General features: G+C 39.8%; 1 protein-coding gene across 3 annotated transcripts in view; it reads right to left on the bottom strand.

Moving 5' to 3' along the window:
- celsr3 (cadherin, EGF LAG seven-pass G-type receptor 3) overlaps positions 1-25057 on the bottom strand; it is a 134270-nt gene that overhangs the window by 91713 nt on the left and 17500 nt on the right. For all 3 annotated transcript variants that reach the window (XM_044209702.1, XM_044209704.1, XM_044209705.1), the window contains exons 2-3: positions 15566-15909; positions 2594-2882 (exon numbers count right to left, since the gene is read on the bottom strand). In XM_044209702.1, coding sequence (XP_044065637.1) covers positions 2594-2882; positions 15566-15909 — 633 coding nt within the window. The remainder of the gene's footprint in view (positions 1-2593; positions 2883-15565; positions 15910-25057) is intronic.

The following is a 25057-nucleotide window of genomic DNA, read 5'->3' as shown; positions in this document are numbered from 1 at the left end:
GGCAAAGTTAAAAGAAAAATAAGAGTTGAAGCTGCGATTCTCATAACTTATAGCTTGATAATTTGAATGAATTTTATAAACATTTCTGGTCTCTCCTTTCACCCATATTTTCCAAAATGATTTCTGAAATCCTCCATTGTTTTAAAATTCCCCACCATATGAATACTGCCTTGATTACACTTTTCCCTAAACCAAACAAAGACCCTAGACACTGCTTCAACTACCACCCTATATCTTTAATAAAACAAGACTGGAATCTGTCATTTCATCATTTGTGCACCCAGTTCAGACTGGCTTCATCAAAGGGAGACACTCCTCAGAAAACTGCGAAGATTATTCAACATAATTCATCTATATAAAACCAAAACAGATACAAATATTAAACGTCCTGCCATTACTTTAACTTTAGATGCTGAAAAGGCGTCTGACAGGGTAAGGTGGCCCTTTCTCTTCACCTCCATTAAACATTTTGGCTTTAGTCCCTACTTCATCAACTGGATTAATATTCTATACAATACACCCTCAGCATCTGGAATCACCAATGGACAAATATCTAGATAATTCAATCTAAACAAAGTTTCTAGACAAGGATGCCCATTATCACCATCAATTTACATAGAACCACTTGTCTCAGCCATAAGACAGAGTGACAGCATTTCAGGCATTAAAACCAACTCACATCATAAAATCTGTCTATACGCCGATGCCATCTTGTTATATCTAACAAATCTCTCAACCTCCCTCCCATCAATCCACAATCTGATTAACAGCTTTGGCAAGGTTTCTGGCTACTCCACTAACTGGTCTAAATCTGAGTTTCAACCTCTAAGCCATTTTGACTGGGATGCTGAGGTTGGGGAACTACCCTATAACCACACAACTTAATCCATTAAATATGTCGCAATCCTTGTCCCAACAAACCCAAATGATATATTCAAACTCTATTTTATCCCATTACTACATAGCATTAAAGAAGACTTGGATAGATGGAATATACTCCCACTCTCTTTAATTGGCCGCATTTCCACCACCAAAATGAAAATTCTTCCTAAAATCAACTATTTGCCATGACCCCTGTTAATCCATCCCTGGGCTGGTTCTCCTTCCTAAATTCAACAATAAATATATTTTACTGGAAAGGCAAAAAGCCCAGGATCAAAATAACTACACTCCAAAAACGCAAACAATATGGTGGCCTTGATGCACCAAATTTTTATTATTACTTTCTTTCCCACCAGCTTCAGTATATTCGACACTGGTCAAACAACTCCAATTCTGCCTGGCTTGATATTGAACAGATTCTGATTCAGCATATTGCATTCATAAATAAATAAATTAGTCAAGACCAGCAGCTGCTTCAAATGTAATACCCTAAATACCACTCTTACTGCCTGGTGGAAAGCAAATGACATATTAAACCTACTGAAATTCTCTCCTTCTACTCTCACCCCTATCTGGCATAACCCTATATCTAAAATCAATAAGGAGCCCATCAACTTCCCTGCATGGAAATGGAGAGGAGTAACCAGCCTGGGGCACCTTTTCAGTGGCAGCTCTCTCATGACCTTTGACCTTCTCAAACAAACATACAACTTAGCCCATAACTGTCACTACCAGTACATAAAGTTGAAAGAGACCATAAAAAAGAAAACTAATATCCATAACTTCCACAACTTCACTCCTCCCTTATTACTACAACTACTGTATGTTCATTCTCACCCAAAAAAATACTACCACAGATTTACAAACTCTTTTCTCACTATGACAATACTGATTCAATACCAATAGACAAATAGACATCAGACTCGAATATAGATCAGTCAGACATCAAATTGCAAACTATATGCAACAATACTTTCTCCATGTCATACAACTCAACTAATTCAATACAAGGTCCTACACAGAGTACACATTACCACTCACAAAATTTATGATATGGGCTTCACAGACAGCAACACCTGCACACACTCCCACCGCAATAAACAACCACTTCCATGTATTCTAGCTTTGCACACCAGTTAGGCAGTTTTTATATTATACTGAATTCGCCTGTGTGAGTGACCAAAATAAGATGTCCTGATGTGTTTGTCAAGGCATTACTTACTGCTTTATTTTATGTTGGAATAAAATAATTGTTAAATATTTAACTGCAAAGTAGGAATTCATTTTTGATACATTCACTTTTTTTGCATTAAATCATACTGGGATGTTTGCTGAAATTGATTGGATGTGGCACAGCCCTACCTAGAAAATTTTCCACCAGCCACCACTGGTATGTTGCATGCTACAGGTGGCTAACTAGAGTTTTCAAGATCAAGGAAATTTCCAGTTAGACATACTACTACTACATAATATTACAAATTTATAATCAACATTATGTTGAATATAAAATACTACACACACCAACTCTTACTTGTGTATTTTCCTATGAGTGCAGAAACACACACACCTAATTCAAGCCATTATGTCTACCAATAAAGAGCCAACAAAATCAGCTAAATGGTGACATTTTACAGCACCTCACCTTTGCCATGACAGCAAAAAAATGCATGCACACTCCCCCACTACAGCACACACTCCCCTCCCTTCTCACCAGTGTAGTCTTCACGGCAGATACAGGTGTACCCTCCCTCTCTGCGGGCGCACACCCCTCCGTTCAGGCATGGGTTGGAATAACACAGGTTGATCTCCGTCTCGCAGTAATCACCCGTGAAGCCAACTGGGCAGCGGCAGCGTAGGCCTGCGATGGGGTGAATCGGCCGGAACAAAATGGAGGGCGAGGATATGAAGGGGGCAGAGCTGTTGAATCGCAGCACTGAGATGCACTTCATGTAGTTCTGGCACGGCTCACGCAGACACACATTGTCATCAAATGGAAGAACCTGGAGTGATGGGGGAGGAAAGAGGAAAGATGTTGGTAGGTATTGTGAAGACTATTATTGCTGTTAACCTGTAAGCAGTAATTTACTGTTGTAGGTGTTCCAGATGGTGTCCAAATTCGGATTAGCTTTTGCTACATTGAGGCAGTTTTGTTATCATTCAAAATGTAAATAATACATTTACATAAGTGCAATATTTGAGCAACTCATAACCAGTACCAGGGCCCTGAAATTGGAGCACCTCACTTGATTGCAGCCTTGATTAAGGTTATTGATTACACCTGTGCTTTTCCTGCAATGACATGTCAAAATGTCTGCCATGAAAAAAGCCTATTGTATGCAGCAGGTATAGCTCTATAATGAAAAAGGGAGGTTTGCCCCAATCAGACAGAGCAAAAGAAACAATAAAACATAAGCAACAGCAGACCTTAAAAACACACAAGATTACAAACACACTAACACTAAAAACACTGTTTTAAAAGAAGAGCCTTCAGGTGCTTTTTAAAGGCGTCAGAGATCGCAGAACGTAACTCTCAGTGATGTTGCTAGGTACGTGTCCTGCGTCTGACGCATTAAAACTCCTGAAATACCGTCTCACACACACGATAGAGCCACCAACCAGCACGTATTTTAGTGACAAATCTTAATTTTTTTTAATGTTCGCCTCTCATTCCCATGTCATCTTCCACTAAAATAGTGCAGCTAAACAACGGAGGCTGGTAGCAAGTTGAGGCGACAAGATACAAAATGTGAAGTATGGAAAGTATGTAAGTACAGAAATACAGTTTCTTTATGGATTATATTGATGGCAAATTGATAAGAAGACTGTCGACATATGATGCCTTTTATCTTGTGTTTCTCGAGTTATGTGTTTTTGTGGACATGTGAGGAGTTGTTAATAATTCATATTTCTTAAAGGGAGTTTGGTGTATTATTTAATTCAAACTGCAAATCCTGTACATAGCCTATATTATTTTTATGTTTTGTCACCACTACAGAAACACTAGGTAACTGCTAACGGTTGTCTGACGTTGGCTGCAGTTAGTTATTGATTATATTAATGGTTTACAGTCTAATAATGTGTTTGTATTGATTACGGACGGTAGCTGATCAGGGTAATTATACTCAGTTTCTGACGGCAGTATGCAGTAAATGGTTGCCCTTTGTGTGCGTGTTTTTTTAACTACTTTCCTAATTAAACATGATGTGCTTGATGATGTTGTGACTCCTGATGAAACACGCATTCTCGTTGCCCTTTAGCTTCCCTTTAACATTTATTCACCCAAAAAAGCTAATATTTCTCTGTATAATATGACCTCCTCTTTCTGTCAGCTGCTGTGTGTCTGCAGTGTATTTACAGATTTTGGGGATTTTATTTGTTTAATTTTCAAATACATTTTCAACATACATGAATAACCATAATTATAACCATATAACCATCAAACACGAGTTTAACACTACAATTTGTCAAAAAACACAAATTTTATTGGAGAACCACTCAATTTTCCTGGGTCCCGGGGACTCACTACATTAAAAACCTATGAACATCACTGCTCTATAGGAAGAGCGTTCCACGGTGTAGGAGCCACCATTTCAAATGCACAATCACCTTTTGTTTTTAGTCAAGTGCGAGGGACAACCAGTAAGACCTGGTCAGATGACCTACTGGTGATATAAGGGTGGAGCAGGTCAGTGATGTACTCAGGTGCCTGACCATGCAGGGCTCTATATGTGAAAACAAGAACCTTAAAATTAATCCTGAACCTGATGGGAAGCCAATGTAAAGATGATAAGATGGGTGTGATTTGAGTCGTCCTGCTGGACCTCGTCAACAGCCTTGTAGCAGCGTTCTGAACCATTTGTAGACGGTCCAGGGACGACTTGATGAAGCAAGTGAAAAGGGAATTGCAGAAGTCTAGCCAGGATGATATAAAAGCATGAATGATCATCTTTAGCTCAGGTTGTGATACAACAGCCCTGAGTTTTGAAATATTTCTTGAATGGAAAAAAGAGGAACAGATCAATGATTTTATGTGTTTGATCAGACTGATCTACTTTGACAAATACAACACTGAGATTTCTGAGATTAGACTGTACAACTGAAGAAAGGGACCCAATACACTGAGCAACTTGGAAGCTAAGCTATCTGAAGCAACAATAACGACCTCAGTCTTATCTGCGTTGAGCAATAAAAAAGTTGTTAGCCATCCACTTAATGGCAGTCAGACAATTGTGCAAAATGTTCAGTTTGTCAGTCTCATTAGGCTTAAAAGAGACATACAGCTGGATATCATCAGCTTAACAGTGATAAGAGATACCTTTAAATGTGCTAATGATATGACCTAAGGGAAGCATATACAAAGAAAATATAGGACCCAAGACAGAACCCTGAGGCACACCACAGGAAAGAGCAGCAGTTTCAAACCTGTAGGGCCCAAGTAACACAGAAAAACTCCTATCTGAGAGATAAGAGGAGAACAAGTCCAGGGTGCTCCCAGAACCACCCACTTCCTAAGCCTTTCAGTCAGGATGCTGTGACACATCAGAAGAAATCATTGGAGACCCTGAGAAGAACTGTTTGAGTTGAATGCTTCTGACAGAAACCAGATTGGAATTTATCCAAAATGTTGTGTTCCAAGACAGCGGTGAGCTGTTTGACAACAACTTATTCTAAAATTTTTGAATTAAAAGGCAACTTAGATATAGGCCTATAGTTTTTGGGAAGGGATGGCCAAGGTTAGTTTAGTTAGTTTTAGAGGCTGAACAACTGCCTGTTTAAAATAAGCTGGGATACACAAAAAAAACTAAAGTTTGCAAAGTAAGAAGCGCCCCCACCCCCACATCCTTAACCATGTTGTTAAAGTCTAAGAGGTCTTTGTAATAGAGACGGTGAACATGATTTTTGCTATGTAGTAAACTCACAGATCTGTGCCTTTTATTTAAAGGACAGGCGGAGGGCACTTGCTCTAGATATGACTGAGGGTGAGAGGCTGCTCCAAATAGTAGTTGGACACAGGAAAACGGGTACATGAGACCCTCAGAAAGAAGAGAAATCATGGGGAGTAACGTTGCCACCAGCTGGTCCAGGAGGTAGATTATGTTTGTTTAACGTCAACACTGTATTTTGGCACTGTCTGGGAAAAATTTATTTAAATGCAAGTTTCACCATTTTTAAATGAAAATGATAATTTTGTTAACGTTCAACAAATGCGACATATCCCATGAGGCTAACATCAATTATCCACAGAAGCACTAACAATCAAGAAAACTAAAACAGAAGGAAGGGTCATTACATCATACCAACATTGTAATGCTCTGCTTGGTGCAAGACTTTGGTGCCAGTTCTATTGAAGCCTATAAGACATGCATGGAGGAGCACACTAAAACTCAACATATCTACGTCATATGACCTTTGATGAGGAAATTCCTCTACCAAATGAAATAACACACTTCAGAGAATCTATTACTGACTGATTTTTCTAAATGTTTGCATTCGTTTATTTACTGTTGGTCCCCAAATAGTATCCAAAGATGATTATAGGCATACTATATAGAGAGAAACTACAGAATGTCAGCCCTCTATAACTTACTGGTAATTAATCTAAACAACATTAACATGGCTGGACTTACCTTAACAGCTAGAATGTTGATGTTTTGCATGTTAGCATGTTAGCATGCTAGCGTTATTTTTTTTTATTGAAACAACATGAACATTGGAGACATCAGCTTAATAAGTTAAAGACATTATATATAGACGAATATAGTAGAAAAAGGATATGAATAAATATAAGGCTATATAATAATAATATACTTATTTACTTATCTTATAGTATATATTTATTTGTATAATAATTAAATTAAATATAAGGAAAAAAATATCTAAACAAACTCAGTAAAGTGTAAAATACCTTAATCAGGGGCTACAGAACATAATTCACTAAAATAAATTAAAATAAAAAATTTGCACTATGTATGTGAAATTTGCAAGTATTCACAAGTATAGGGTTTGTCATATAGCTCAAAGGCTTATTTTTAATATTTAAATTTAGTGATAATATATTTAGGCATAACTGTTATATGTCCAGTTTTGTTGTAAATAAACTGCGATATCTCTCCAAAACACAAAAGAAGAGGAGCAGTGACAAAACAAGTGTATAACTGTTTCTGGCTCAGTGCCACAAAAGGTGCATTTAGCTTCTATGTCAATATATTTGGACGATATAGTTTTACATGGGTAAATGTTATGTAAAACTTTAAAGTGAATTTCTCTGATCTTGTTTGAATTACAGAATTGAAAGTGGCACAACCATGCTTTGCACCAGTATATTTTATGTAATTGTGAATTCCAAAAAGGTTTCCCTCTGGGTGAAATCTTATTATAGTTCTGAAGTTCTTTAATGTTGGTCTATTATGGTTATTCCAACAATTTTAAGACAAGGCATTTGAACATTCATATTTTGATAGCCTAAATGACATTTCATTAACTCACTTACACCTGAGGGAATAGCTCCAACTACAGGAGCAAATTCTTTGTATTTGACTGTTAAAGATTTAGCTCTTAGGAAATGTTCATAACTATAAAGATTACCATTATTATCAAACAAAGCTGTAACAAATATTATACCCCTTTCAATCCAGTTGTCTTTGTAGATACGTTTATTTCTAACAGTAATATTACTGTTGTTCCAGATTATATCCTTATGTTCAGAATTTTTCATCACATAACAATTTCCAAGACAGTAAAGCCTGTTGATAGAACTTGGAGAGTTTTACCGGTAATTTAGAAACAGTATTACATCCCATTAGAAACTTTAAGTCACCTACAATTTTAAATATATTGTGTGGTATGAAATTCCATAATGATTCTGGGAGTTACAAACAATTTTTTAAGCAATTTGATCTTAAAAAGGTGCAATTTAAAATTTCCAATTCTCCTTCTGTTCTTTCTAAACTAAGTAGTTCTTTTTTAAGATGATGGTGTCTATTTTTCCACACAAATTTAATAAATAAATCGTTAACCTTCTTACAGAACACATCATTAACATAAAGTGACAAAGTAGGGTAAACATATCTTGATACACCTTCAGCCTTAGTCAACAACACTCTTCCAAAAATTGGAAAGGTCTCTCTGAAGCCACATGTTAAGAATTTACATGGTTTTCTTAATTTTAGAAAGAAAATTTAACTGCAGTCTGAGAGTCATATCCTTTGAAATATGGATGCCCTGATATTTAACACATTGGTTCACAGGGATATTAAACATAAGTTTCTCTTCAGTTTCATATAAATGTAAAATTTTGTTGATATTGAGTTTAAGACAAGAAACTTCTGAGTGTGTGTTGGTTTCCTGTAATGCACTCTCTATTTGCCATTTATCATTAAGAAATAATACTGTGTCATTAGCTAGCTGTGTTATTTGTATCTCTATTAAAAATGATTAAACCATAAATATCTTGACTATGTAAAATATTTAACACAAAAGTTCTGCAACAATCAAAAACAAAAAACAAGAAATAGGACATCTTTGGCGTACACTTCTTGAAATGGGGAATCTTTTAGAAACGTTGTGATAAAAAATTACCAAGCTATTTATGTCTTTACAGAACATGACAATTCTATTAATAAAATTATTTCCAAAACCAAAAGTTTGCAAATCTTGTATAATCAAAGAGTGTTCAATTGAATCAAATGCCTTATAAAAGTAACGAGTAAGTAACAAGTAATGCATTTGAATTTATATAGTTCGAATTTATGTAGTTTGAGCTAATATGATGTTTGGCCATAAAGCCATTTTGTTTCTCACTTTATAACTCTTGTAAATTCTTTTTCCAAACATTTAGCATAAACCTGCAATAAAATCGTATAGTCTGTGGTTAAAAGTGAAATGGGTCTCCAGTCTGATTAATAAGTAATCTTTGCCTGGTTTAGGTATTGAGGTTATCAGACCTTGTTCCATGGTTGTTGTCATCTCGTTTCTACCTATGCATTCTTTAAAGATAAGTAATAGATGGTCTTTAATTAAATCCCAAAAACAGATAAAATTCTACGGTGAGACCATCACTTCCAGGTGATTTTTTTAAATTTCATTGAATGCACTGCTTCAGTCATTTCTGAAGATAACAGCTCACCTTCACAGATCTTTGAATTGTTCAGAAATCAGGGGAGATTTTCGAATGTGTTCCATAAATGAGTCACACTTCAACTGATTAAATTCAAATATATATAATTTCCTATAAAAAGGAGGTAATATAATTTGTAATATTATTGGGATCTGTACTGACAATACCATTTATATTAAGAGATGCAATATTATTTCTTTTTCTGATTCATTTTCCTAATCCAAAAGTAGCTGTAGTTTTTTCCCCCCTCTGCTAACCACTTAGCTCTGGACCTGATAAAGGCACATTTAGCTAGATTAATATACTTCTTCACTGAGACTTAAGTATTTTTAATTCATTTTCAGTTAAATTGTATTTAGAAGTTAACAGCTGTAATTGGCTCATTAAGAGATCTACTTTGCTAGAATTGTGATTATTTCTTTACTACGCTTTATCGCAACTTCTCTAGCTTTAAATTTAAAGCATTCCCATTTTTGAATTGGACTCATTTATTTTATTAAAAATATCTCTTGCAAGTAATTCTACACTTTCTTTAAATGTTTTATCATCCAATATAATGTTATTTAATTTCCAATAGCCCCTAATGCTTGCTTTTTCTTTAGAGCCCTTTAATCTAAGAGATATCATTTTATGGTCAGACAGTGGGGCATGAGAGTGAGAAATATCTGCAATAAACTGTAGCCCTTGAGATGACAATAACCACAGGTCAATTCTTGACTGAAAACACCTACTGGGGTTGCTCCATGTATAGTCTTTGGCACCAGGGTTCATAAATCTCCAAGCATCTGAAAGCAGAAGGTGGTCACTTATGATGTAGGTTTAAAACCTAACGATGACGTAGATCTTGAAGGCCATCGATCCATTTCATTAGTCGATTATTCAAAGTCTCCTCCGATGATAAAAATAGGTTCTTTGTACTTTCCTTTAAAGTTGACTGACTTTAAAGGAAAGTACAAAGAACCTATTAGAAGCTTAGAAAACATATCTTTGGCTTGAACTATCGTAGAAAAGGTTTCAGTCGTAGTCATCTGGACACTGTTTTCAGAATCAAGCCGTTTCGGCTCCAATCCGGAAGTCATTCTCAATTGAGAATGACTTTTCTACGATAGAACACTCCTGGACGAATGAGGGACTACACCGTCTTTGGCTTGAACTGTTCTATTTGGTCCAATGTTTGGTAAACATTGAAAATAATAAACAGAAGATTGTCCACCTTTAAGAACAAAATAATCCACCGTCCTTTTGAAACAATAGACTCTGTACGTCGCCATTAAATGTTGAGTAGCACTGCGACTCCAGCGGAATGATTTGAGTCATGACAAAAATAAATTGTATCTCCCCACTGTCACAGACACGCCAGGCTACACTACACCACACACACACCGCACTCCCTCACCCGAGTACTAATTCCCATCACCTGTCACCTATCACACACCTGCACCTAATCATTCACTCCACTCCCCTATAAAACACAATCTCTCATCACAGTCAGTGTCCGGTCTCGTTTGGATTAAGGACAGAACTCTTTATCCTGCCGCCACTACGCCACAGACTCACCTACGTCTCAGCAAAACGCCTACTCGTCTCCAGAGCCCCGATCCTGGTTCCAACCATCTCCAGTCTCCCGTGTGTGTTGCTCCAGATCCAGGTCCCGTGTGTCTCCACTCTCCAGTGTGTATCTACTCAACCCCAGAGCTCCTCGTCTCCCAGCTAAAGGACGGTAGCATTATCATCTTCACATTTCCGTTGTTTGCAATAAACTATCTCAGTCTCTTCACGGTGTCTCCGGTCTGTTCTGTCTATAACAGAAGACCGGACCCCACAACAGGATTGTAGCATGAGTGCCATGGATTCATTCCAGGAGCTGGTGGACATCCTGCGCCGTGGCCTCATCGCTCCACCATCAACCACATCCACCTCCGCCACTTCCGCTTCTGCTCCGGTCACACCAGCAGTTCCGCCCTGTACCAGTCCCATGGCCAAACCAGCACCCTTCTCTGGCTCGGCGGAGGACTGCAATGGTTTCATCTTGCAATGTTCCCTGGTCCTGGAGATGCAATCTTCCCTGTACCCCACTGAACGCTCCAAGGTAGCCTTTGTGATCTCCCAACTACAGGGATGAGCGTTACAGTGGGCCGAATCCATCTTGATGACATCCTGATTTACTCCCGGAACATGGCAGACCATCGCCAACACGTTGCGGAGGTCCTAGAATGCCTGAGAGACTATCACCTCTTCCTCAAGGCCGAAAAGTGTGAATTCCATCAGTACTCAGTGCAGTTCCTTGGCTATGTCATCAGTGGCAGTGGCATCCAGATGGATGAGGGGAACATGGAGGCCGTCCGGAGTTGGCCCACACCTACAACAATTAAGGAACTGCAACGATTCCTGGGGTTTGCTAACTTCTACTGTCGCTTCATACAAAACTATAGCATAATAGTCCATCCCCTGACAAGCCTTCTCCACAACAAGCCCAAGTCTCTGTCCTGGCCACCAGCCGCACTAGAAGCTTTCGACCTCCTCAAAAGGACCTTCACCAGCGCACCGCTCCTAACCCATCCAGATCCCGAGAAACCGTTTACGGTAGAGGTGGACGCCTCTACTACTGAGGTAGGAGCGGTGCTATCACAACTGCAGGGAACCCCGGCCAAACTCCACCCATGTGCTTTCTTTTCCCGGAAGCTTAGCCTGGCGGAGAGAAACTACGACATCGGCAACCGAGAATTGCTGGCCGTTAAGTTGGCATTGGAGGAATGGAGGCATTGGCTGGAGGGCGCCCAGCACCCCTTTACAGTGTTAACAGATCCTAAAAACCTAGAGTATCTCAAGAAAGCCAAACGTCTCAATCCTCGCCAGGTACGCTGGGCCCTGTTTTTCACAAATTCCAATTCAATATCTCATATCATCCCGGTTCCAAGAAGTCCAGAGCAGATGCGTTATCCCGTCTACACGCTCCCGAAGTCACCACTGAAAAGCCAGAACCCATTCTTCCCCAGCATGTGTTCATTAATCCCATTCAATGGTCGGAGGATTCTGTTCCCTCCTCCAATGCCTCCACCAACACTCCGCCGCGCTGTCCCCCTGGTCTTCAGTATGTTCCTAGAACCCAGCGCAACCAACTCATCCACACTTCTCACACCTCTCTGGGCACTGGTCACCCTGAGGCCAAAGAAACCCTCTCGCTGCTACGAGAACGCTTCTGATGGCCAAATATGGCTAAAGATGTGAGAAGGTATGTACAAGGTTGTCAAGAATGTGCCATGTCTAAGTCTCCATGTCATCTTCCCACAGGCAAACTGTGTCCCTTTCCGACGCTCAACAGACCCTGGTCACACCTAGGAGTAGACTTCATTATGGATCTCCCTCCATCTGACAACAACACCTGCATCTTCGTGGTCGTGGACCGGTTCTCAAAATCTTGTTGTCTTATTCCACTCCGAGGACTACCCACGGCCATGGAGACCGCTGAATGCCTCTTTAATCATGTCTTCAGGCATTATGGAATCCCGGAGGACATCGTTTCCGACAGAGGTCCACAATTCATCTCCCGGGTATGGAAAGCCTTCTTCTCCCTCCTAGGTGTGACCGTCAGCCTCTCCTCTGGTTACCATCCCCAAAGTAACGGCCAGACGGAGAGGAAGATTCAGGAGATTGGGCGCTTTTTACGTACCTTCTGCCATGGCCATCAGGACTCTTGGAATCAGTTCCTGGTCTGGGCCGAGTACGCCCAGAACTCTCTACGTCAACCTACTACTGGACTCACTCCCTTCCAGTGCATACTCGGTTACCAGCCCCCTCTCGTCTCATGGTCTGGGGAGCCCTCGGAGGTTCCCGCCGTGGACTACTGGTTCCGAGAAAGCGAGAGGGTCTGGGACGTGGCTCACCGTCAACTCAGAAGAGCACTCTGCAGGCGCAGGTTGACAGCCGACCGTAGGAGATCCACCACTCCTGAGTACCTACCCGGCCAAAAGGTCTGGCTATCCACCCACGACATCAAGATGCACTTGCCCTGCAGAAAGCTAAGTCCCAGATTCATTGGTCCCTTTACCATACTAGAACAAATAAATCCAGTCACTTACAAGCTCCAGTTACCTGTACAGTATAGGATACACCCTACCTTCCTCCCTACTTTTCATGTCTCACTACTCAAACCGTTTCATCCTTCTGTTCCCATCTACCAGGTCCATGAGATCTTGGACTCCCCACGCCGTGGTGGCATCCTGGAATACCTGGTGGACTGGGAGGGGTACGGTCCTGAGGAGAGGTCATGGGTCCCCCGACATGACATCCTCGATCCCTCTCTTCTAACAGAATTCCACGCTGGCCATCCAGATCGACCTGCCCCCCGAGGAAGAGGACGGCCGCTACCACGTCAGGGTCCCCGGTCCTCAGGAGCGGACCGTGAGGGGGGGGGCACTGTCACAGACACGCCAGGCTACACTACACCACACACACACCGCACTCCCTCACCCGAGTACTAATTCCCATCACCTCTGTCACCTATCACACACCTGCACCTAATCATTCACTCCACTCCCCTATAAAACACAATCTCTCATCACAGTCAGTGTCCGGTCTCGTTTAGATTAAGGACAGAACTCTTTATCCTGCCGCCACTATGCCACAGACTCACCTACGTCTCAGCAAAACGCCTACTCGTCTCCAGAGCCCCGATCCCGGTTCCAGCCATCTCCAGTCTCCTGTGTGTGTCACTCCAGATCCAGGTCCCGTGTGTCTCCACTCTCCAGTGTGTATCTACTCAACCCCAGAGCTCCTCGTCTCCCAGCTAAAGGACGGTAGCATTATCATCTTCACATTTCCGTTGTTTGCAATAAACTATCTCTTAGTCTCTTCACGGAGTCTCCGGTCTGTTCTGTCCGTAACACCCACTGTGTTTTCCAAAAATTTTCATCATCACTACATGAATGAGTTTCTTTTAAGAAAATAATATCTGTATTATCTGTAATATTTTAGTAATATCCCTCCGTTTTAAATTTGATTTAGCCTACAAATTAAAATTTCTAAATATGGTCCTCTGTCAAGTCACCAAAGCCCAGATGAATGAGACTTTGGGTTGATAAAAATATTGACACGCTCATCTAAATTGCTTTCAAATGTTACTGTGACTCACAGCAAAAACCTACGAGCAGCAGCGAGTGATTTATGGTCTTTTTTTGGCCCTGGGTCACACCTCTCAGGCTATAGAGCCTCCATGTAGAGGCTTCGCTATGCCCTCTGATTGGTGTCACGTTAGACGTGTAGACATGACAAAATAAAATGTAAAAAATATTTTTTACAAATAGTATTATTATGATCATCATCGAGATGACCTCCTTGATCCCATTTTAAATCGTGTGGATTTTTTTGCTGGAATTCAGAACATTTGCTTACAGTATAGAGTCTGTCTTGATAAACTCTTATAGTCTTTTGTTATGATGATCTCTTCAGGTCAGACACTTCCAAGGTATGAGTCATTATGAATGCCTCCTTAGATAGGCTTCTCAAAAAACGGTTTACCTTAAGGAGTGCTGTACAATTCAACTTGTTAAGTTCAGTTTGCTGTTAAGTTCTTTGGATCAGATATATTTGCAGGATACAGACAGTAAAAGGATATAGATTCAGTTTGTTTGTTTGACAGTGTCTGTTTCGAGAAGGTCATATACATTCAGCCTTAAACTACGTATTTCTTGACATTGCTGTGCGCTCTCTCAGCCCTGTGTAAGCATGTATGTAACTGATATGCATGCTGTGTCCAGGTGTGTGTGATTTCACGCATGAGAACATATCAGTTTGTTTTGGTGCATAAAGCCATATGGCTGTGCTGGCATGACATCTGTGTTGTATTATTATCAGTTCACATGCAATATGCATAGGGGGCTGTCTTGAGATGTATTTGTACAGTGTCTCTTACTACTTTTGCTTCACATGTAACTTTGATTTCCAGCTGCTGTGTATGTGTGCATGACTGTGCAGGGATGTGACTGACTTTTTTCATAGAATGTTCATTATGTGTCCATGTGTATGAATACAAACCTCCTCACATTAATTTAAGAATGAAATACATTCACAAAAAGAAAATAAGGATTTAAATGTTTGTATCAATCAATATTAAACACACATTCCATAATCTAAATGTAAAAGGGAAGAAGAGCCCCAATACCAAAAATTAAAACACAAGATTGAAGTTTCTGTCTCTCCCACAACGATTAACAGGTCCTTTTAAAACATCAACTAACACTAGATAATAACTAAATATATACTCATAACTAAATGTTTTGTGATGCAGTTATATATTTGTTTGAATCAGCAATGTTTGTAAACCATGTAGCAGGTCCACATTTCAAAATCATGAAAATCCTCTTGATTAACCTTGTAAATATTTATAGTCCAAAAACTTAAAGATTGGGCATTTAAATATGATTCACATGCATGTTAACATTTGCAAATTTTTTTCACTTTGTGCTGTATGAGGTATCTTCTCAGAGTAGATACATACACCAACACTAAGCACTTAAAACTTGTGATTCTTGTCATCATGTGTAGTCGTATTTGTAAATGTGAACTAACCTCCATCTGTGTCAGTGACGTAAGCCTCAGCCTGTTCAGGTACAGCTGTTCCTCCAGGGCCTCAGAGGGGAAGAAAAGTCCGCCCGGCAACGCGGCAGAAAAGCTGACATTCAGGATCCCTCCTGGCGCCGCGTCTAGGTCCGGCTGGATGTTGAAGATGAAAACATCCTCGACAGGCACAGAGAGCACCGCTGACACGCCCTCCAGGAAGTTACCCAGCAGTGGTGACAGAAAGTGCTCCTGGGACATGTTCTGGAGGCGGACGGTGACACTGCTTCCCAGCATATCCTCTGTGATGATGAGGACGCGGAGAACGCACTGGGCTGAAATCCTGTGGACGCCATCTGCAGAGTTAACGGAGAGCAGAGGGAAAAAGGTTAGGTGAATGAATAGATGTGCTAAAAAGGCATGGTATTTTTTTTTCACCATTGTTAGAAAAGATGAAGATGAAGATGATTAAAAAGAAAAATGGATACTCTGAAATCTACATTTGTTTATGAGACGGGAAGTTGGTTTCAAGTCTTGTCCATGTGACTGAACAAGCCACACACAGAGAGAGAGACAGAGAGATCACTGAATGCTCTCATGTAGAAAAATCACTCTCATCTCCCCCGTCTCCTCACATTGAGCTTTGGTTACAATTTCAACACAGCTTCGCAACAAAATTAGTTCATATGAATCACACTGAACCTCATAAACAGACCAATATCTGTTTCAACAACAGACACAAGACACGTTTCATCTGCAATGTGTAGAAACACAATCCAGTGCTGGGCTGTGTTGTATATTGTAAAGCAATTTGGTGCAACAAGCTAGCTAATAAGCTATAAAAGAATACAAATGCACATGACATGAGGAGGCAATTTTCTGCAGCGGCACTGAGGCGTTGTGAAGGTTAAACAGGGAAAATGATAAGACTGAGAGAATGAAAGAGTAAGAATACAATACATTAGGGGTCTTGATGCAAAAGGAGCATGGCAAGAGGTGGAAAGAATGAATGAGGGGAAGAAAGAAAAATAATGAAAGAAGCATGGCAGCGATGGACGGAGGGTGAGGGGTGAAAGAGACAGAGGGAGAACATTGACACAGGGAAGAACAGAGAGGCGACGGGGGTGAAGGAGAGCAAAAGAGGTTTATTAAAAACTGGAAAAAGCAAAGGAGATGTGGAGGAGGACAAAAGAGAAATGAGAAAGGGAACAAGGGATTAATAAAGAGAAAAGGAGCACTATAATTACGGTAACTCACAAATAGGAAATCAATAATAAGTTACTTTATTAAGTATTACTGTAAATAATTGATTATTGTAATGTTCACTTCTTTTCCTTTGCTAATACTGTAGTAAAATGTAATTTTAGAGGTTACTGAACTGATTAAATGGTTTGTCCAAATTAAATTAATCAATTGATTTCCCTCATTTACAATTTGTTACTCATTTGGTGTTGACATAAGACAGGAAGGAGGGAAGGAAGCAAAAAAAGGTATAAAAAAGAAAGACAAAATAATACGTCATTTGTAATTATTATTAAATGCTAGAGAAGGAATGAAATAAGAAACACTCATGAAAAAGAGCAAGACATAGACAGAAATATAAAGACAAAAAAATTGAGAGAAAAACCGAATAAATGGAGGAAAAGACAGAGAGAAAAGAGAAAGAGCTGTAGAGCGATGGGGGTTGGGTCGGGTGGCAGCTGGTTTGATTACTGGATTATGAGGAGCCTCACTCCCCACTGACCTCTAACACACATGCACACACACACTAAAAGCCAGAGCCCTTTGTAATAAATGAACAGCCAGAGGAAGAAGTGTCATCATGAGGGGACAGAGGAGAAAAACTCCCACCAAAAATCATCAGGGAACATTTTAATGGAATACGGAGAAATAGATGGATGAAAAGATAGATATATATAGATAGATAAAAAAGTGAGACTACAAGACTAAAAAGTAAACATAATTTAGCATGTCTGACTTTAAAATAACATACAGCATTAGGTGAAGTAATTAAATGTCACCTTGTCTTCTGGGGCTAAAAGCAGCTTTATTATCTGTCCTATGGATCACGATGCAAAGAAGCGGGCGACAGTAATTGACGCTGATCTCCCATTGTCATTTAAATGACACAGGAATCTATGAAAAGACCTGGGATAACCTAATCGAGTAAGACCCAATCACACACACACACACACACACTCTAATTCTGTATATTTACAAAAATACACTTGAGGACCATCATTGACAGTGCTACATGCACAATATATGCTTAACCCAAACCCTTTCCCTATTAGCCTAATTCTGATATTCTAACATTAAAGGACTAGTTAGACATTTTACGCTATACGTTCTTGTCGAGCGTTAGATGAGAAGATCAACACGTCTCACATTTATACGGTAAATATGAAGCTAGAGCCAGGAGATGATTAGCTTAGCTTAAAGACTATAAACAGGAAAAACTAGCTAGAAGCTAGCCTGACTGTCCAAAGTAAAAAAAAAAAGTCTATTAGCAACTCTAAAACTCACTAATTAACTAGTTATTTCTCATTTGTTTACTCTGTACAAAAACCAAAATGTAAAAATGACAGGGCACATAATTCCCAGTAAAACAACATTTTTACATACATGTCTATGCTAAGCTAAGCTAACTGTCTGCTGGCTCTAGCTTCATATTTAGCATACAGACATGAGCGCGGTAACGATCTTCTCATGTATATCTCAGCAAGAAAGCAAATAATAAAAAAGCTAATAATAATAAGTTAATAATAATAAGCATATTTTGAAATAAGCATATTTTCCAAAATGTCAAACTATTCCTTTAACACTAAATCCTCCAAGTCTTAACCCTCAAACAGTCCTTCGAAACAATGAGGATCCGACAAAATGTCCTCTCTCTTTCCAAAAACATCGGTTTTCACCAAGACAAGTACACACACACACGGGTTGTATTTTTTTAGCCTCGTGCAAACTGTGTGCTAACTGTTTTCTGATAAGAAAAAAAATAATAAAAATTTCCTCTGCCAAGCACACTGAATATGTTCCCGCTGAGTCAAAGGCTCCCAGGAATCCCCTTCGGTGGCACACAGGGGGGACAACAGTGCCATTCAAACAGGAATATTTGACAACTCAAAACATGAAACAGGCGAATAAAAAACTACTCTTTGCCACAGTTTGTAACTTCACTTTATCTGCCTTCAAAAAAGGTATTTTTGCCCCAAGCAGCTATTCAATTCTGACAGTAAACCTGGCACACACACACACACACACACACAGTAAAATATCTTCATTTGGCTTCCCTTCGTGGCTACAGTCCAGCTAATTTGGTCAGCCTGCATCAGCACAAGGCTCTTCACTCATCCCTCCACATATGAAGCCATTTGGAGGTTTGAAATAGAAAAGAAAAACAAGTCAAGCTAAATGGCCATTTAGGCCATTAGGACCACCAAACTCTGCCCACTTTCTGTCAGCCCAGGTCAATGACAAATCCACCTCGTTCTCTGAGGAGAACTACACATTTTACACAGGTACATGCCCTGACATGCTAATTACAGTTCTGCAAGGCAGGTTTTTACCTTTTTGTTCCAACTGAGGATTGTCTTACAGCATGAGAACCACGCAAGAAATCTGGTACCAACACTAAGCCTAATTATAATGTTTCCTGTCATGTAAAATTTTTAACAAAAAGGGCATTCACCCCTCTTATAGAAAATAACTCAAATGATCTATTAATGGAAATTGTCATATAGTCAGCAAATAAATTTATACTATGAATTGGCCACTTCAGAGCCAAATGAAATATATTTGAAGTCTCACCTAAAGATATTAGCCCCAAAATGCCTGATTTCATAAATATGGTTAAGTTCTGTATGAAGGAACAAAACATACCATGCTACCATACTATGCTTAATAACTAGAGAGAATCCAGTGTGTACAAGGACATAAGTCACCTACTATCCTTTTAATCCCTACCATAGTTTAGGACTCTAAAAGTGTGAATCATTTTGTCAGAATATTACATCTGTAAAATGGCTGATGTGTCATTTTGGATGGAAACCCTTCATATCCAGGAATAAATACAGAGGCATCTGATCTCAGTGGAGTATAAAGATATGGAGGAATTGTGGAATTACTTCTGAATCCTGGTGAGAGGCGAGTAAGGGTGATCTTGTCCATAACTTCCCAATAATCCAGGAAGTCATAACTAATGCATCACCCTCTCTCCTTGCCACTCTCCTTTTGCTTGCATGGAAACAATAAAACATTAATAACGTCCAAACTCAAACTCCCACAAATGGAAGGTTATTTTAGCTTCTTTAGCACCACGGGAAAACAAAGCATTTCGTAAATAACAACTCAGAGACGCTTCGGTGATCTTTCACAGCTCCTGTGGGCTTCTAGCCAACATCTTCCCCCTGGTGTGTCCGCACTTCAAAGAGGGAGGAGAGCTTGGGGCTGGTGTGCATAAAGCCTCTAAGAATAAACACACTGATCTGGAATCATCAGCAAGGTCCCGTGGATGCGTGAACATCAATGCGCTGAGAGAGAGAGAGAGAGAGAGAGAGAGAGAGAGAGAGAGAGAGGCTGGCCTCCAATCAGTGCTACGGCTCTAAGATGCTTTGTGGGTATACTGTTCCCGGCATTTCAAAGGGTTGAGGGAGTTCAGTGCTATCTCGCCGTGCCAGGTAGCCTGACTAATAAGCACACTCATAGCTTCTTGAATGTCAGAGCATCCCAAGCTCGCTTCCTGGAAATCCAGATGGAAATAGTCTGCAAAGTAGCATACAATAGAAGCCCACAGCTGGAGCTGAAAACAGCCACAGAAACATTTTTTAAAAGCTGCAGTACAGGGCAGGAGAATAATAATCTTTATTTATGTAGCACTTATCAAAACAAAGTTACAAAGTGCTTCACATAGCAAGCAAAGAACTCACAACATAAACAAATGTAACAGCAATAATAAAATAAAAATATTAAACAAAGCATAATTTAAAAAAAACTAGAATCAAATGAAATCAGGGAAGGCGGTGCGATAAAAGCACATTATAAGCACAGATTTAAAAGAAGCCACTGACTCAGCCTGACGTATTTCCTCGGGCAGGGAGTTCCAGAGTCTTGGGGCTCTTATTTCAAAAGCTCTGTCCCCCTTAGTCTTCAGCTGAGAGTCTGTGTGTCATCAGCATAACAGTGAAAAGAAACACCATGTCAGCGAATTATATTACCTAGTGGGAGCATGTAAAGAGAGAATAAAATTGGTCCCAAAATTGACCCTTGAGGTACCCCACACTTGACAGTAGCAAATGACGACCTATGGTTGTTAATGGACACACAGAATTTTCTGTCTGAAAGATAAGATTTGATCCAGTTCAGTACAGTGCCCGATATGCCCACCCAATTCCTCAATCTGTCCAATAAAATGCCATGATCGTGTCAAAAGCAGCACTCAAATCAAGCACTATGAGAATGGAACACATGCCAGCATCATTGGTCATTAAAAGGTCATTAGTGACTTTAAGAAGGGCAGTCTCTGTACTGTGATGCCGACAAAAATCAGATTGGAAGGTTTCAAAGATATAGTTATCTTTCACAGCAGCAACAAGTTGCTTAGCCACAATTATTTAAAAGTATTTTTGATATAAAAGGCAAATTTGAAATAGGTCGGTAATTTTCAAGAACCATATGGTCAAGCCCAGGCTTTTTTCTTTCTTTTTTTTGGAGTGGCTGAACACTAGCAAGTTTTGAAGTAGTCAGGGACATAGCCCAAGGATAGAGAGCTGTTAAAAACTGATAGCAACCAGGGCTCAATCGTTTCAATTAGATTAATTAAAAACTCTGTTGGCATTACATCCAGCTGACAAAAGGACACTTTCATGTGAGCTGCTAATTAAAAGATTTGGGTAATTGAAACCAGGATGAAGTGGCTGAGGGTAACTTGTACTGGGGACTCATCATTGAAAGTTGTACAGGCCAGTATATTGGCTCTGATAGACCTCACTTTCTCTATAAAGTAAGTTAAAGCATTTTCAGTCAGCATCACATTCAACATGAACATTTGGACAATGTGGATTTACTAGTTGATCAATAGTTTTGAATAAAAACCTGGGATTGTGCTGATTGTAAGTGTGTGTGACTGATCAGTTAGTTTCTTTGTACTGATGAGCAGTTGGCACCTGCCATCAGTGTATGAATGGGGTGAATGTGGTATGTAGTGTGAAGCGCTTTGAGTAGTCAGAAAGACTAGAAAGGCGCTATACAAGTACAGTCCATTTACCATTTAATGTCTGCTGACTGCTGTCACTGGGATGTAATCAAGACTCTGTTAAAAACATAAAATCCAAGTTTGCCGACAAAATTACATAATTTAAAACAAAAGTTAAAAAGTGCTAACCGAATCTTAACCAGGTTAAGATTCAGGTTAAGATGGGTCACAAGGGAGAGCCTTGGCATCATCCTTTGAGGAAAAAAGCAAGACAGGCACAGAGTAAAGCAACTAAAGGTCTGGAAATACTGCTCAGGTGGTTTGCAAAGGAAAAGTCTTTGATTTCAAAATTATGTAAGTAAAAAAGCTCTATCGCGGACAAAAATGCTTCATTATTTTGTCTAAAAACCTCACGAAACTCAGAGATGCTTTGAAATTAAAGGTTAACTGTCTAAAAAAAACACATTTGTGGTTTCATAGTAAAATGTTTAGGCGTTTAAGACAATAAATGACTGGGGCACTGCTTGATGTCCTGCTCTGGGACACATCAGTCACACAAATGGCTATTGAAAGACACACAAGCTGTGTCCCAATTTGCAGGTTTTGACTGTTTCACACTGTAAAACAACTAAATGAAGTATTAAAAAAGCCTAAAAAAAAGCTTGATTTTTGAATGTGCTGTTGATGTAACCTATTGTCCCACAGAGAGAAAGGAAACAGAGGAGCTACACACAAGTAGAAAAAAAAATAAACGCAGATGTTGGTTAGACAACTTGAAGAAGATAAAAACGCATAGTACATACCATAACCTATACAATTAGTGTCATATCCTGTTCTGCTTCTTAGTTTTGGTTTTCCTTAGTTTCATGTTTTCTATCGATGTTTCCTGTATTATATTGAAATATTCTCCTTCCCTCATGTGTCTTGTAGTTTTGTTTCCTGTCTTTGATTATTTGCCTTGTCCTGATTGGTTTCACTTTAGTCTCGTTTTCTCCCCTCACTTGAGTGTATTTAGTCTGTGTGTTTCTTTTGTTCAGTGCCGTGTATCATTCATTGTGGCTCTCTGTAGCTCAGCCTGTAAAGGCCATGACTGCTGGGGTTAGTGGTTCAAATCCCTACATTGTTAAGTCATTTACACATGGCATTGAGACTACCATTGGTACTATAAGGACTTGGGATTAAAAGGAAAAAAATGTATTACAACTAGCATGCAAAAACCAAAAACAGTAAAATTGGATTTAGACTGAACAAAAGATGTATGCTGCTACTCTGAAACATACTAAACTCTGTCATGGTGCCTTCAGCCAATTAGCTCACAGTCCATGTACCCACAATCACATGGGTTTAAATCCCATTTCACACTGTGTCACATCCCTTTGTTTGGCCTTTTCCTGTCTCTCCTCTGTGTTCACAATCCTCAAAGTCCTAATAAAATACATGAGCAAGTTGAATTTTCAAAATGCTGTGTAACAGAGTGTGTGCTGTGTAAGTTGCCAGCAGGTCAGGAAAATAAATAGGTACAGTAGCCGCTCAACAAACGCTACCCTTTTTAAACACACATAAACCATTTGAAGTTGTTAACGGAGCACACAAAGGGTTGTCTGATGTACAGTGACCTAAAAGTAATGACTGCAACTGCCTGAGAGAGTGAAAGTATGAAAAGCCAAAGTGGCACTTATACAAATAAGTGAATAAATGGATAGCTGCAGAGGCAGGCCATACATTAATGCCTGGGAAAAAAACACAAGTATTAACAATCTAACATACACACACACACACACACACACACACAGCCCAGGCGCTGGCTTGACAGCTGATTTGTGCGCTCGGTTTGTTTTTTAAAGCCTTTCTACCCCTGAGGTCTGAGCACTCATTATACTCAGTGCAAAGTAGAACAAAATAAAAAAAAGCAGCACACACAGCAGCTCCAGCAACATAATTCTTTAAACCACCATTTTACAACAGAAGCACTAATCCTTTACATTAAACCAGATACAGTTATATTGAGAACACAAAAAGCCCTCTCATATGTAAAGACTCACTTTTAGCCCATATCACATTTAAACACACACTCATATCTATTATTCTTATAAGCAAATCCACAGCGTAACACAAATCCACACACTCTTCTGTGACATGCAGACGTGACATTGGTTAGCAGCTGTTTACAGCAGTAGCCATCATCCCCCATCTTCATATTGTGGTACTGTGGTTAGTCTTTTCTCTCAAATATACAACCACACAGACATTATGTTTGTGTGGGGGGAAAAAAGCAGAACACTTTTTGTCCACAGGCAATGTAAACAGGGCTCCACCTTATCTGCAGTGAGACATTGTTGTTTTTGAGTTAAATAATTTGGTGTTTTGGAGCATAACACTGTGGGCTGAACACCCTCTTTTGTTTGGGAATTGTTGGGTCTGTTAATAATATTATAAAGAGTACGACGGTCTAGACCTTCTCTATATGAAAAGTGTCCTGAGATCACTTCTGCTATGATTTAGCGCAATGTAAATAAATTGAATGAAAAATTGAATGAATGTAAATCATTGCAGTAACTCCAGCACCTGAGGCTGGGTGTGTCTGTTTGTAGCAGCTTTCATCAAGAGTGCCTAGCTACAGACAAAATGGCCAACCTCCACAAGAGGCACCTCCACAGTTGACAGGAATTCACATTACCTCAACAGCGGAAGTTGATCTTCTTTGTGTCGTTTTTGCATGAACATGGAGCTGAGCTAAACTCCATGGAGCTGAGCTAAATAGTATTTAGTCCACTTGTGGCAGGAAAGGCAAGAAGGCGGCTGGGCCTTACTGTACAAAAACACAACTTTATAACTTTATTCACTTATTTTGGTGGAACTAGCGATATGGGGCACTGAATTGTACAGTTAATCAGACCACAAATGAAACAAGAATTAGGTTGGAAAAACGATAGACATTGGAGCTAAGCGTTTCTGGGGGCGGGCCTCACTGATTAACTTTACAACTAACTAACTGTACAAAAACACAACAACTTTAGTCACTGATTTTGGTGAAACTGGATCATATTTTATGGAGAAAATATTTTCTGATTTTCCCTCTGATGTCCTCCAGCTGCTCTGCCTCAACTCTTGAGTTTCCTGATGGACAGATACCATCAGCATAGCTCAGGTAGCTGTGCGGTCAGGTAGCGGTCCATTGCCCGCTAGCTCAGCTCCAGTTCTGGTGCCCATACTGGTACCGCTCCGCGCCAGCATTCCCCTATAGGGTTCCCCTATCAGCCTAGATTTGAAGGTATCAACAGAGCTTGCCTCCCGAATGTGCAGTGGTA

Source organism: Siniperca chuatsi, linkage group LG10 (genome assembly GCF_020085105.1).
Source record: "Siniperca chuatsi isolate FFG_IHB_CAS linkage group LG10, ASM2008510v1, whole genome shotgun sequence".
NCBI classification, from domain to species: domain Eukaryota; kingdom Metazoa; phylum Chordata; class Actinopteri; order Centrarchiformes; family Sinipercidae; genus Siniperca; species Siniperca chuatsi.
Note: the sequence above shows the minus strand (reverse complement) of the source record. Positions and strands in the feature narration are given on the sequence as shown.